We start from the raw sequence: 15762 nt of genomic DNA on the forward strand, positions 1-15762 counted from the left end.
CAGCCATACGGAACTAGGTTCAGAAATGGAAATGCCCCACCTTCTCTTCAACTCCACTCCTTTATATGCCATATAGGCTGTCCTCTCTACTTGCAATAGCTTTCCTTTCCTCATGTATCTGGCTAATTTCTATCTCTCAGTTGAAATCCAGTCTGTATGGTGCCCCCTCTGGAAGCTTTCCCTCACCCTCCAAGTCTGGCTTAGTTATCTATTCTTTGCGCTCCCACAGGGCTCTGTCAATACTCCCATTATAGCATATGTTTCTTATTTGGTTCTATTTCCCCCCAAAAGCTATAAACTCTTTGAGGACAAGAACCTCAACCCTGGCTCAGTGAAGACATGTTGAGTAAACAAACTCTAGTTGTTAACTCGTCCCTCAACCATCCTTATACTTTCTTTTATTGCTGTCCACTTGAACAGGAATTGATAATTGATGCATATTAAATAAATGGAGAATATTACAGAGAGTCATAATTACTAAATTCCAATTCATATGATTCTTGATTTCCTTTAGGTTTGCTCCCTGAGAATTTGAAACAACTGGAAAATCTGTTAGACCAAAGCACACTATTCAGTGCAAACTATATTCAGGTTACGGGAACATTCAGAAAGAGGTGTGGTTAATTTGGGAAGGTTTGATGAAAGTTTCTAGATTTTGAGGAAAGTTATAGACATGGAAGAATACCAGTTAAGGGAAACAGATGCAGGATTGGTAGAATGCAGATAGATGGGAGGAAAAAATAAAGAAAAAAAAAAAAAAACACCTGGTTTGCCTTCCTTGCATAGAACTTGCCAACAGCAAGAGTGACTTGGTGAGAAATCTACTGTGCTAACGAGCAACCTTGGGCAAGTCCTTACCCTTTGGCCTGGTGAGCCATCACGTCCTGGTGAACCAACACCTCCTGGGATGCCCTAGATACAGCAAGGACAGGAAAATGGCAGAGTTATCAAGTTATCGAAACCAATTACCCTCTCACCCAGCTTCCCTGAAATAAATCAAGGCCTCCAAACAAACCTGATAGCATAAAGGTGAGGCCTTCCTGACTGAGCATTCAGAACCCAGAAGTTATTCACCAGAAGGAAAAGAAGTGTCCCCCACCAGGGCTCACCCAGGGGAGCATCAGTAGGACCTAAGAGGGGGCTGAAGTAAATGAATACACGCTAATGGTCCTCAGTGTAGAAACCACTCATTGCCAAGATCACAACTGACTTCAGAAGCTACAGTCTTCTTTCTTCTTGGCAAAGCTCTAGAGCTGAGAGCAACGGAATAAAAGAAGAAAAGTAATACCTGTGGGCCAGGAAGTCCAGTCGCTCCTTTCTCTCCTTTTTCGCCTGGCATTCCCTGAACAACCAAAAGGACGTGGGGTTAAGTTCACACAGGTAAATAGGTAAATTCTCAGTCTTTTCTTTTTCTCCACTGATTCTTTTAACATTTCCAACATTAAATTGCTTTCACACTAACATCCAAATACAGCGTATTTCACTTTTCACATAAGCTACACCACCTAGGTAAGCATGCCTACAGACCAGAACGTTTATATAGCAGAATAGTTTAAACACAGTGTATACAGTCTGATATGGCTAAGCTCATACTGTAAATACGTGAGGGGAGTTGAATATTTCAGTATTATTTATAGTTTAGATTTTAAAGCTTATATCTCTCTATATTTTTGTTTTGTTTTGGCCAGAAATTTATAAGAATGGAAAAGCAAACACAGTACCTGACAAGTAGCAGGACCTCAACAAATAGTTAGTAGTAGTAATAGTGGTAGTAATTATACAAACTGGCATGTTAATGCTTTCTAAGATGTGAAAATAACTCTGGAAAAGACTTCTTAGCTAGGGAGACACAATCATATGCACAGAAAGATTGCTAAAAATGTGCTTAACAGCATCATGCTTCAAATACTAATGACAGAGATTGGCTTTTATTCCTTAAATCTAGATCCGTCTAGTAAGATCACTGAAAATCAGTGAGTGGGATTGAATTTGTTTTCATTGGTACAACTTATACAAAAAAAATGTGGCTGTAGAGAGTATACTGTCTATAATCTAAAACTCAGAGCACCACACTTTGAGGCCTGTTGAGATAAAGATCATAATTCAAAGGCTTTCATGAAGCTATTTCCACAATTACTACAAATGCAAAATGAATAACTTAAATTTGTATAACATTTGTCACTTTCTAGATTTTATCATACCCCCTAAGGACTTAGTCAAACAAGAAAAAGGGCCATACATGTCAAGCCCTGCTTTCTTTTCTATAGACAAATTACCTACTCCCTAGGCACATATCTGTTTGTAAAAGACCCCCTTCGTTGAACAAAAAATTGGCTAATGAATGAAGTCTCAATTATTACTTTCAGTTCTCAGTTCTTATTTTTAGGGGTTGGAAGAGGCTGAGGATCATTATCAAGGCACAGAAGACAAAAGTTCATTCTATATAACTCATGGAGAAGTAATAACAATAAAACCCATCTGAATGTTTACACACGACTCACAGGCATTCCTTGAATAGACAGACCACTTGGTCCTTGGGGTCCAGGAGGACCCTGAGGTCCCGGAGGGCCTGTTTCACCCCGAGGGCCATCTGGTCCCTGGAAGGCAAGAAGTCATCCCAAAGGTAAGTTAAACCCTCTGGTACCCAGAAATATCTGCTACCCAGATATTTCTACTTACGGCGTTTATAATTTATTTCATTAACTAATTTTTCCTAAGACATAAAACACTCATAGGATAACAAGACACCAAGCCTCAGATGATCCACCTCCCAGGCAAAGTGTCATCAGTAAAGAAAAGAGTAAACACACAGTAGTTGCTGCAACTTTATTTATTTATTTTTGCTTACATAAATAGGAACATTGTGCCCATTATGTGAGTAACTAGATGCCCACACTCCACAACAAACCCAAAAGATGTAAGTGATACAAGACTACCCTCTTGGTTTGTGAAGGTTCACACCATCCAGCCGAACTATAGTCTCTCCCCCTTCACTACTGTGAACTATCTATCTCTGGAGCACTCGTCTGCGTTTACTGAAGACATTGCCTCCCTTGTAGTGTATGAGATGGAGCCAAGACATCAAGTATCTGCCTAAGAAAATGTGTCACAATCTCAAAAAATAAAACAAAACAAAAAAAGAAGATATCTTATGGTCTGAGTTTTGAGCTGCGTACTACCTGATTAATTATCTTCAGCCTTCTTTCACTGACTTCTCCCCTGTAAGCCTGCCCCCACCCTCCACATTCGCTCTTACCTTGCTCTACTTGTTTCCAATTTTCTAGTAAAACAACATTGCAATGTTCTCTTCTCCATGAATAAATACTATGCAAATTTAATAAGTCACCATACTGAAGCAGTAAGTCAAGCAAGGTGGTTGGAGCGATGATTCGGAGCAACATGGTGAAAATGAGATAGTAAATTATAAAGGGCCTTGAATGTCATGCTAAGGAGGGTGAATTGTGTTCTCAAAGCAATCACACATGACTGCAGGTTTTAAGAGTATGATGTGATCCAGTATAACTTTAAAGAAATGAATCTGGGGGCAGATGTGAAGAACCAATCAAAAAATCAAGCCACTGGAGCCAGAAGAACAATTAGAAGATTTGCCAAAAGCCAGGTACAGGATGATGGGGCCTGAACTCAATTAGTGGCTGGGCTTCTGCCAACCCTTAGGGCACGTTTGTGCAAAGTAGAAAAATGTGTACCTTGACATGGATTGGCACCAACTTGGTCCTCTTAGTTGGTGCCTTTGTACAGTGTACAACCTGAACCACCACATTTGATGGCCTTGGGCAGTGAGAATGGAAAATAGAGCTGTGTGTTTGATTATACAGTACCTGGTGGGAGGGGAGAAGGAGGAGGCTGAAACCTAAGAAATTACCTGGAGGACTGCTGCCTAGTTGTGATTCAGTGCTCCCTCGATACATCTTTTTTGCAGATAGAGGAAAAGAAGACTATATATGAGCAAGAACTGCCTAAGCAACTAAACCACTTGGAACACTGACACTCTATTTCTTACCCAGAAACCTTTCTTTTCACTTAAGTTACTAAATTTTTTTTTGATGAAAAAACACAAGCTTTTAAGAATAAGGGAAAAGGCTTCAACACAACTTTCATAAAAACATAAGGAGCTTTAAACTGCGAAGGGTGAATATTACTTAACTCCAAAATTATATTATGGCTAGTGATGTGAGAGGGAGGAAGAATGTTACCTTTGGGCCCAGGTCACCTTGTTGGCCCTTTGGTCCTCGGAGTCCTGGACCACCCTGGCAAACAGATGTTAAGTATTAGCACAAAGACAAATCTGAAAGCAATATATTTCATTCATTTTACTTAATAATATGGATTATGTAATTCTCATTTTGTATAAAGGCCAACACATTGTGTAATGGTGTATGTGCATCATGATCCTGAACGGGAAATCTACCCCCCAGATTCACCTTTTCCTGCTGATGATTACACAATTGGAGCAAACGTTCTATGCAAAATCCCTTTAAATTAAAAAAAAAAAAAGCTACAGGATCTTTTAATTGAGTGTGTAAGAGTACAGCTATTGATGACGCAAATAATAAAAATATACTGTTAATCTAAAATTATGCATGTCCTATACCAAGACTTTGAGATTAAATTATTTAATTAAATTGTAAAAAGCATATAAAACAGTAACAATTTCATTTTCTTTATTTATACCATAAAAAGCTAATGACATTAGTGTTTCTGAAACTTCAGGTATTTGCATTTTCCCCTCAAAATTTTTGTCATATTAATGCACTGCCTGTACTATTATTTAATAGCATTTTCTTTATATACATACATACATATGTACATACATAACAAATATGTATATATGTATATATGTGTATATGCATTCTTTGTAAACATATGCTTTGTATATGTGTACATACATATATGCAAATATACTCTGAATATTTTTTAATTGACTCATATTTCACTTAAATCTATTTTGAAAGCAAATATTATGTACTATAGTAGATGGAAAAACATATAGATACTTAAGTATATAAGTATTATATAATACTTAGTAAGTATATAAGTATTCTTATATACTTACTAAGAATATAAGATAAACCTAAAAATATGCTATAAATAATGTTGGTAAATTTAGCTAGATTTTGTTCCTAGTGAAGTCTGTGAGCAATTGGTTTGCTCTTTGTTAAAAAGGGGCATGGGTAAGTATTAGAAGGGTCATATGGGCACCAGTCTGAGAATATTGCTTTCACTTGAGCAGAAGGATGAAAAGATCATTGAAAATGGAATAGCTTTCTCACTATGTGAGTCTAGTTGATTTCCTGCTATGTCCATGACTACTGAAAATCATTTTGTGTACCATCAGCAAAACACTTGCATCACTTGGGAAAAGACTGGATCAGGTGATAGCTAAGGCTTCTTCCAGTTTAGCAATTAAATTCACTCCCCCGCCCCCATCAATATTAGTTGGTTGCTTACCTTCCAGACTTTTAAAATACAATTAAAAAATTGTGTTTTATGTATGTGTATCTATAGAAAATATTACCTATTATTAGTGTTTTTGTGGTATTCTTTGATATATATAGATTGCATATGTGATAGAACACTTTACATATATTTTTGAGTTAATATGTTTTTCCATAACATGACTAACTTATTCTAAATGAGTTGCACAGTTATCTGTACAATGGATAGTTTGTTTAACCATTCTTTCGTTATTGGAAATGGAGGAGTTTTGCCCACAATTTGTTGCTGTCTAAACTACAATTAACATCCTCATACATGCCCTGAGTACAAACTTTTAAGATTTAAGTACAAATGTTAATATTTAACATATCATCAAGTAGAATTTTCAATGAAATTTAATGGATAGGCAGATATATTGCCAAATTGTGCTCCAAAAAAACTGTGCCAATTTATTCATCTGTTAGGAGTTTGAGGGTCTCTGCTTCTCTAAACCTTATTAGCACTTGATATTGTTAAACTTTGCATTTTTATGAACCTGACTCGTAAAAACAATACCTTACTCCTATTTTAATTTTTATTTCCCTTAAAACTACTGTGATTGAGCATCTTTTCATAACATTTGTCCATTTACATTTTATTTCAATACAACTAACAATTTATATACTTCACCCAGTTTTCTATTGGGTTACAAGTCTTTTTCTCTGTAATGTACAGAATTCTTCATATATTTGGATGCTACATCTTTAACTGTTATAGATGATGCAAATGTTTTTCCCAACTGTGGCAGACACTGTTGGTTGACTATCAAAGAGTCTTCTCTGACTCCTTTCATTTTTCCAGCTATAAAGACAGAGATTTGCTTGCTCAGCCTCCTTTGAAACCAGGAATGGTCATGTTAACCGGTTTGCGCCAATTTGATCAAGAAGCCGCAAGCCTAAGGAAAGCATATTTGGAAACTGGAACAAGCTTGGGTCTTGATAAAGTTGCTGAGCGCCATATTTGCTTGGGATCATCTACCTTTAGGTCTTTTGTTGAGCAAACAATAAATGTCCAAATACCCCAATGATTTACACCACTGTGTTAGTCAAATTTTCTGTTTCTTGCAACAAGCCCAATGCATCCCAATTAACATACCCATTCTGGCACACCTCTTTAATTTTGTTTGCTCATCTTAAATGATTGTTTTTTTTGTTTTGTTGCGGTATGCGGGCCTCTCCCTGTTGTGCGGCCATGGCTCACGAGCCCAGCCGCTTCGCGCGCATGTGGGATCCTCCCGGACCGGGGCACGAACCCACGTGCCCTGCATCGGCAGGCGGGCTCTCAACCACTGCGTCACCAGGGAAGCCCCAAATGATTGGTTTTTAACTGAAGGTTTTGTCCAAATGTGGCAATTTGGCTCACAGATATCCACACACGATGTACCATGTCTCTAAATCCAGGAACCTTTTTATACTTATTTTCCACCTTACCCCTAAACCTTATCATGGAGTAGATGACAAGAATCCAACAAATGTTTGTGGATATAAACTTCTATCCTTTTAATAAGAAAGGGTTAGTCTAGGCAAAAGAAATATGGTTCTTTCACCCATGGCTTCCTATGGCTTTACTAGAGTTTTATTGGCACGTAATACCACTGTGTAAATTCTTGAGTGAGAAAATAATCACGACTATGTTAAATCATCAGACGGGGTTTACTGCATATTGTTTGGGATACTATTTCTTCAATGGTTTATTATACTTTAAATATTTGAAAATGTCAGTAGCTTTTCTGTTTTACCTCTCTTTCTCTCCAAGTCAGAACTCAACCCGTCTCTTTCACTTCTCTGCTGCTTTTTTTCTCATTATGAAGTTTGACTCTTAGGTCATATGTAAATATTTTGTAACTTGTTCCAGCAGCACTGCAGATGAAAAAACTTGATAACCCTCCAGCTAAAAAAGCTTATTAATGCTACTTAAAATAAAATAAACATTATTCTAATTAAGAGAACTGAAACCTTAAATACCAGGAATGAAGAAGAAACAAAACACCAGAGCAGCAGGCACGTACACTGAGGCTGCCTTGGGGGAGGAAGGGGAAGATGCTTGTGGGTTTGCTGGAAAATGTGTATTTTATAGCCCACACAAGGCAAGGAAATGTGAACTGGGACCTATGAGAAGTGGAGGAAGCATAGAATATGAAACATCCTTTAAAGCTGAGGAACTTGAAAGGCTGCCCTCTGAATGAGCTAGAACAACAACAAAAAGTCTCAGTAGCAGGTGGAGGATCAAGATGTTTTTTCCACTTTAGCTATGGGAGGGGTAGTAAATGTCTCCACTAAGAAATATTACCCAGGGGCTTCCCTGGTGGCGCAGTGGTTGAGAGTCCACCTGCCGATGCAGAGGACGCGGGTTCGTGCCCTAGTCCGGGAAGATCCCACATGCCGCGGAGCGGCTGGGCCCGTGAGCCACGGCCGCTGAGCCTGCGCGTCCGGAGCCTGTGCTCCGCAATGGGAGAGGCCACAACGGTGAGAGACCCACGTACCAAAAAAAAAAAAAAAAAAAGAACAAGGACACAGTTTTACAGTCATCATAAGTGAAAGCTCTCACACCTGGCAACATCAGACAGTGCTGGTGAGAGGCAGGGCAACTAGACCTCTCATACAGAGTGTGTGGGAGAGGATATTGGGACCACCACCTTGAAGAGTAATTTGGGGTTTTTTTCGTGAAGTTGAACATGCACCTTCTTTTTTCTCCAACAAATCTGATTCTAAGTGTTATTGCAAGAGCACTTACTCAAGCTTGCAAAGAGACATACAAAGGACATTCACTGTAATGATACTGTAGCAGGAAAATACTCCACAGTAATGGGCCAATAAACTCTTGTTTATATAGTGGAATTCCTTACAGAAGGTACAACGAATAAACTAAACAATGTGATTAACCTTGATAAAGTTCGAAGACATACTTTGGGATGAAAAAAAGCAAGCCACACACAGTCGAAAATAAATCTTTGTTTTCAATTCCCAGATTAAACTAAAGACAACTCCTTACATCTGATCAATGGGTTATAAAACACAAAATACGTTTATACATATTTTTCTGTGTATTCCTCACAATACCAGTTCAAGAGGTGGGTGTTGTTTATACATGAGGAAATGGAGGTTCACAGTGGCTCCATGTATTACCTAGTCTTATTTAAATTTAATGCTTTTACCATTAACTCCACATTTGCTTCTTTGGGATAAAGAGTCTTTTGTTAAAAAAAAAAAAAGTATCAATATTCGGGTCTACGGCCAGAGCTTGAAAGAGTGTTCTATGTGCCAAAGATAAAGGAGAGACTGATGGGATATATTCCAGATACATTCAGCAGGTTCTCTTCCTTTTTGTTCAGTTCGGTAAGTGTGCTACACAAATGAAGACAAACTATGTTGGTGGGGCCGACCTGGAGCAAATGTCCATGCTGCACACCAGCTGTCAGCGAGGGGTATCTACGCATGCGTGCTGACCGCACCGGTTGCCAACAGCAAGCCACATGTAAGCACAGGTCCGCCTCAGAACATTCCTCCTGCAAGGTCTGGATTTCATGTGCTCCTGCATCTTCTCCCTGTTTTCTTTGTCTTTCTGCCTTGATATATTTGCCACTTCCTAACCAAAGACCAGCTATATCATACTTATCTTAAAGAAACGCTGATAACCCCAGGTTAGCAGGTTAGACATAAGTATTTAGACTTATTACAAAAGATCTATCACAGTCAATTCAAAGACCCAGAGAGTGCAATTATATACATTTTATATTTTTTAAAAATATTTTCTTGCCTATTGGGTGTAAGATAGACTCAAGGATATATTGTACAACGCAGGGAATATAGCCAATATTTTATAATAACTGTAAATGGAAATTAACCTTTAAAATTGTATAAAAAAATTTTAAAGACCTATTTGTAGAGATATATAGACAGTTACCAACCTATGCTAAGAATTTTTAAATGTATTCTTTGAGTGAAATATGATATAAATTAGCATGATTTTGCAAATTAACATCAACACCAACAATAAAAACCCTTCCTTTTATAGTATTTGACCAAATGAGAAAAGGTTATGTTTACTTTTTACATGTACATTTACATGTATGAATCTATATATATATATAATGTTTATAAGAAAAAAAGGTTTTCTTTCTCCCTCTCTTTCCCTCTCTCTCTCCTTTCCTCTCTTCCTCTCCCCTTTCCTTCCTTTTTCCTTCCTCTCCCCTTTCCCCGCCCCCTTCTTTTCTGTATGAAGTTCCAGTCAGTAATGGAGAACTTCATGCTCACATAGGATACTTTTCCTAGTGATTTTGAAAAACCTCCCTTCACTATCAATGTTGATATAGAATGGGCAGAGGGGATGTATGCAAATCTTACAGCAACAAGCAGGGGGCCGATGTTGGCAACATTCACACTGAAAATAAGCCACAGGACTTCAAAGGGAAGATTCTGAATAGATAGCACTGTGAGACATAGTGTGCTGCAGCAGTTAAAAGCATCATCTATAGGAGTCACGGAGACCTGGATTTGAAGAGCAGCTCCTCCAAGCTGTGTTCTTTAGGCAAGTTACTTGACCTCTCTGTGCTTCAGTTTGCTTGTAGGATTAAGTGAGTAAGTATTTAGCACAGTGATGGGCACAGACACGCAACAAGTGATAGTTATAAATATTATTAAAGAACAATTTAAGTTCAAACTAGGCAATACTTACCGGTGGGCCTGCTGGTCCCAGAGCCCCTTTATTGATTTCAGAACAGGAGCAGGAATGTGGAAGCTCTGGGCAGGTCTCTTCATCCCTCTGAGGAGAAAAAGAAATAGCATAACTATTAACAAGATGGTCTATACAAATGGCTTTATGGACTCAAAGAAAACACTTTAAGACACTTCAAAAAAATTAGTAAGTGAGCATTAGTCTAGAAAGGCAGAGAATATTCTCTTCTGACCACAAAATCTTTTCTTGAAAGAAATAATGAATGGCTCTCTAGATCATCATTATTATCAAAGGATGTTGATAAAACGAGCTTGGGAATCCAGGTGAAGAAAGAAAGGCAGAAGTGGGTGCAAAAAAAAAAATTCTGGTTACTATTTAATTCAGTTGGAGGAGTAGTACTCTATGGACTAAAGGTCCTGAACACTTCCTTTGTGTTACAACATTTTTTTCCATTTCAAAGGATAAAAGAAAATTTGTTGGAATGGTCCATCAAAACAACTGCATCTACACTAAAACAAAGAAACAAAAGAAAACAAAAACAGTGCTTAAACACATCATCCCTGTAACAATTTTAACTACTGCTCACCTTCTGTGATTGAAAGTAAGAAAACATCACAGCATCAATCTAAAGCTTTGGGATAGGTCATTTCCTCTTGGAGAATTTTGCTGCCAGGTAACACTACAAGATAGATGATGAATACCAGGCTGAATGTATCTGAATGAGTTACTGGAGTGTAAACCAAGACAGAGCACTTGCTAAGGGCTATTGCATGATTTGTGAATGTCACATTTGGAGTCGCAGCTAAAAAGAAGTCTTTCCTGGGATAAGAAACTACAGAACTTTGAAGGGTTCATCTGTCCCTTTGGATAGAGAGAAAGTGAGCTTCATTTTCTAAGACCTTGGGGAAATGTAACGTTAGAGCTGAATAGAGCACAGATGATAATTAAATTATCAAGATGAAAATGATCTCAGTCTCTGAAATATTCACAACAGAAACCCAAAAATTTTGAGCAAAGAGCTTTTATATGCTTCTCGCTAAATATTGGACGATAGTTAAAAGTTGCAGCTCATTACAGGATAAAAACCCTGCTAACATATCTGGCCTGATATCTTGGGCAGCTTGAGTGAAATACAAACTTAAGTATCCTGAAAGATCCCCCCACATTAGGCTGACAGCAGACCTCCTATGACCACAGACTCGGGAATGGTTTCGCCATGGCTGTTGACTGTGTCTCCATCCATGTATTTCTACTACGGGATTTACACATCTTCAGTGATAGAAATGAAAAGGAAAGTTTTGAGAAGGGCTGGGTCCTTCCTAGGAGATGTGATGATCACATTTTCCATAAGATTCTGAGTGTTTCCCTTTACAGTTTCCAATCCACCTGCCCCTAAGCATAACATCACAGTGTCTCTGATGTAATTCCTCACCACAGTTTAATGGAAACTTATTTTGATGAAAAAAAAAGTTATTTCCTTCTTAAACATAGTCACCATGAATTTACTGCCTGCAACAGATGATGTGATCTGGTGTAAGGTCTTAAAAAAAGCAAATCTTTTAGACTTGATAAAGTCTTCCCCATGCCCATTCTCCCAGTTGAATTCTTAAGATATGATGCCTGTCCAACCATAACAGGGTCAACATTTCAGCTCACTGGTCCTAAAGATCCTTAGTTATGAACAATCTGTCTTTATATATACAGGTACCCCCTCCCTGTGAATTACACTTGGTATCAATAATGAGGAAAAGTTTATTTTTCTAGCAGCCTTGCATAGGTTATATAGATCATGACTATGATTCCCAAACTGTGTGGAAAGATGGCCTGGGGCAGTACAGCAAACTCACAGGGGCACTCTGAGTGTTTAAAAGAATTAAGAGAAACAGCAGTATTCGGCACCCATTGGACTTCGTATGAATGACTAGCTCAAGGGAGTTCACAGCTTCAACACTAGATTTTTGACGTCATATATTTGCAAATCTGGTTTTTCAGCAGTAGCTATGAAGGAAGGCAAGTACCATGGGGAAAATCAATGTGGAAAAAGAAGTGAGAATGGCGATGTCTGATCAGATTCCAAGACATGAGAAATAGTGCATTCTCCTCAGGCACACACATCCCATTAGTAAGTATTTGTGGTTATTTAAAACTAAGTTTGGGCTTCCCTGGTGGTGCAGTGGTTGAGAGTCCGCCTGCCGATGCAGGGAACATGGGTTTGTGCCCCGGTCCAGGAAGATCCCACATGCCGCGGAGCGGCTGGGCCCGTGAGCCATGGCCACTGAGCCTGCGCGTCCGGAGCCTGTGCTCCGCAACGGGAGAGGCCACAGCAGTGAGAGGCCCGCGTACCGCAAAAAAAAAAAAAAAAAAAGTTCATCATTTAAAATTTTCGATTTATGTTTATCATTTTTTCATACAGCTACTGAGTTGTTAGGATGTAAAGACTTATGAAGATGTTTGGACCTAATGACCTTATGTATGGAATTGTTAGGTATTTCTTTGGGCTCGGGGTGCCATGAAAAACATTATTGTGACACCAAAGGCTTCAGTGAACCTGAAATTTGGGAACATCCGGACTCTGTAGAAGGCACTCTGTGGAGCTGTGTCGCTCCCCACCACGTATGTCAGTGTGTCCTGCTGATTTCAGACACACCTCCTTCTTAATCTCTTTCTAATTTTCATCATCATCATCACAATGAATTATCTGTGACATGAGTTTTGTGAAACAGCATTTCATTTTCAGGGAAAATTAAATATAACTTTAGAAAACTTTGGTAAAGAACAGATCAAATAACGAAAGAAGAATTCTTACCAGGCCAGGAAGTTCACAGCATTTGTCTTTACTGGCCCATGATGTGGAACAAATAATATCAAACATCTGTAACTGGAACTTCAATTTAAAAAGAAAATTGTCATTCAATAAAAGATATATAGATACATTGTGTTTATAATTGTAATGATTTCATAGTATGTATTACATAATAGAACACCAATACATTTATAACATAATATTACAGTGAATAAATTAAAAAGTCATTCTAACAATATCAATCTTTGTTCCTCAAACATACAGTGATTTAAGATTTTTGTCAGTAGTTACTCCATCCACCATCTAAACCCCCTTATTTAGCACAATTCCTCCTTCCGTCTCTACCTAAAAAAGCTTAGTGCCTCTGTTGAAATCCTCCCTGTCCTGTCCATCACAGTTACTCCAAGTTCCTCTGTAATCCCACAATGCTCCATACATCTTTTATAGCATATGTCCCACCATACAGTACAATTATTTATATTTTCTTCTCCTCAGACTGGGAGGTCATCAAAGAACATAGAACCACTTATTCATCTTTGTGCCCCCTATCATAACATGTGGCATGTAGAGAATTCCCTGGTGGTCCAGTGGTTAGGACTCCATGCTTCCACTGCAGGGGGCGTGGGTTCTATCCCTGGTCGGGGAACTAAGATTCCACATGTCATGCCGTGTGGCCAAAAAAACAAAAACAAAAACTTGTGAAAACATGTGGCATGCAGTAGGTATTCATGATGAAGACTTGTTGAATTAATTCTGACTCTCATCATTCATGCATATATTTGGCTACGTTTTTTTAGTGCATAACGCAAGACAGATACCACGTAGACCTCCTTTAGGATATGAAAATGAACAAAACCAGAGTTCTGCCCTCAACGAATTTATAGGGAGTAAGCGACAGACACATAAATACTGTTTACAATGTGGTGTCATGACAGGCTCTCGTACGGTATTGTGAGAATCTGTGCTAAGCGTATTTTTATTTAAGGCATCGATCACACCATAAATATTTAGACAGTCTTGTTCTACTCATTTGTGTTGACAACAAGTTAATGTATATTTTGAAACATTTAGAAACATCATTACAATATCATTAAGGGCTCACACTAGCTTCATGATGTGACCATGTCTAATACTATATTTCTTCCTATATCATTTTCAAATATCGAATATCATCATGAGTTTGGTATTAATAGATACACACTACTATATATAAAATGAACAGCAAGGATCTACTGTATAGCACAGGGAACTGTATTCAGTATCTTATAATAACCTATAATGGAAAAGAATCTGAAAAAGAATAGACATTATCTATCTAGCTATCTAGCTATCTATAACTGAATCACTTTGCTGTACACCTGAAACTAACACAACATTGTAAATCAACCATACTTCCATTTAAAAAAACAAAAAAGAAAAATGTGTCATCAATTACAGAGCTAGGAGAAGGATGAAATTCTTTGCATTTTAAATCTGTAACTTTCCTTCAGCAAGTGGTGTTTTCAGCAAAAGCTGGAAACTCTTGGCGCCGTATTTTCTCTCATCCCTGTCAAGGGTCCCCTGGATGAAGACGAGAATACTCAAGTAGTTGGTATGACTGAAATAGGTTACTAACAATGCTTCCAGCATCACAAAAGAGCCTGCCCTATCTGACAGTGAAGAAAATGAAGTCAGGCTTTCTCTTGTTATACCCAGGAAGAATTGTGCCTTGCTGCAAACATCCTTCCCTAAGTGAGTTTTGCAAGATTCATAAAATGACACAAATTTTGAAAGCAGATGCATAAATCAAGACATCCTGTTTTCTTTTTTCAATATAAAACTATTGTGTTATTTGAAGAAATAGTGCATGATTCACTATTCTTTTTTTTTTCTGTATTAAAAAAAATTTTTTTCCCAAAGGGCATGATATTTAAGTCTGCTCAGGGAAACCATACAACAAAATTATGACCATTAAAAAATTAGGTTTTTAAAATTAAAGCATTTTTAAAGAACACGGCTGCTGATTTTCATAAACAACAATAGCAACAAAGATATTTCAAGGAGCATAGAGATTAGGAGGCTATGGAGCTAGGCTGCCTGGGTGTAATCCACTCACAAGCTAAGTCACTTGAAACAAATTATTTAATGTGTTGAAGTCTCAATTTTCCTTACCTATAAAATTAGGATAATAATAGTAGCTATTCATTAGAGTAATAATAGTAGCCATAACAATAAAATGAACTCATAAAGGGAAATATTTAGAACAGTTCCCAGAATACAGTTATAAATAATAAATATTATTTCTTTTTTCTTTAATTATTTTTTTAATAAATATTATTTTAATGTAACATGTACAAAAGCCCTTTTATAATTGATCTTTAAGCTGTAGGAGTATATAATACAGAGGCCAAAATAGTAGAATGAAAATGAAAGTGATGCAGTATTGAGAGCAGAAATATAACAGTAGTTTGTGTCCCCAATAATCAACGTTTTGGTTGAGAAAAGTCTTGGCAAATAACAATAGCAGCAAACACTTGTTGAAAAACTTACTATGTGCCAGGCATTACCCTAAGGACTTTGCTTATATCATTTAATCTTTCAATCACCACTATGAGGTGTGATAATAGTAATGTCAACCCCATTCTGTAAATTAGGACTTGGGACGAAAAAGTCAAAGTAATTTAAGCACATGTTGAAAGCTGAATTCTGGCTGGGATTTGAACAGCACACCTCATTTTCTTGGGGTTTATTCTGCAGTAAACAGATCATTAGTCTAATGTTTAAAATGTAGATACCCCAGCCTAACTTGA

At 37.7% G+C, this 15762-nt stretch overlaps 1 protein-coding gene across 4 annotated transcripts in view; it reads right to left on the reverse strand.

Annotated features, from left to right (window-relative positions):
* Window positions 1-15762, reverse strand: part of COL14A1 (collagen type XIV alpha 1 chain) — a 245298-nt gene that overhangs the window by 53728 nt on the left and 175808 nt on the right. For all 4 annotated transcript variants that reach the window (XM_067711390.1, XM_067711391.1, XM_067711389.1 and 1 more), the window contains exons 35-40: window positions 12977-13054; window positions 10171-10257; window positions 4215-4268; window positions 2502-2597; window positions 1289-1342; window positions 859-912 (exon numbers count right to left, since the gene is read on the reverse strand). In XM_067711390.1, coding sequence (XP_067567491.1) covers window positions 859-912; window positions 1289-1342; window positions 2502-2597; window positions 4215-4268; window positions 10171-10257; window positions 12977-13054 — 423 coding nt within the window. The remainder of the gene's footprint in view (window positions 1-858; window positions 913-1288; window positions 1343-2501; window positions 2598-4214; window positions 4269-10170; window positions 10258-12976; window positions 13055-15762) is intronic.

The sequence above is a fragment of the Pseudorca crassidens genome, chromosome 17 (genome assembly GCF_039906515.1).
Source record: "Pseudorca crassidens isolate mPseCra1 chromosome 17, mPseCra1.hap1, whole genome shotgun sequence".
Taxonomy (NCBI): Eukaryota; Metazoa; Chordata; class Mammalia; order Artiodactyla; family Delphinidae; genus Pseudorca; species Pseudorca crassidens.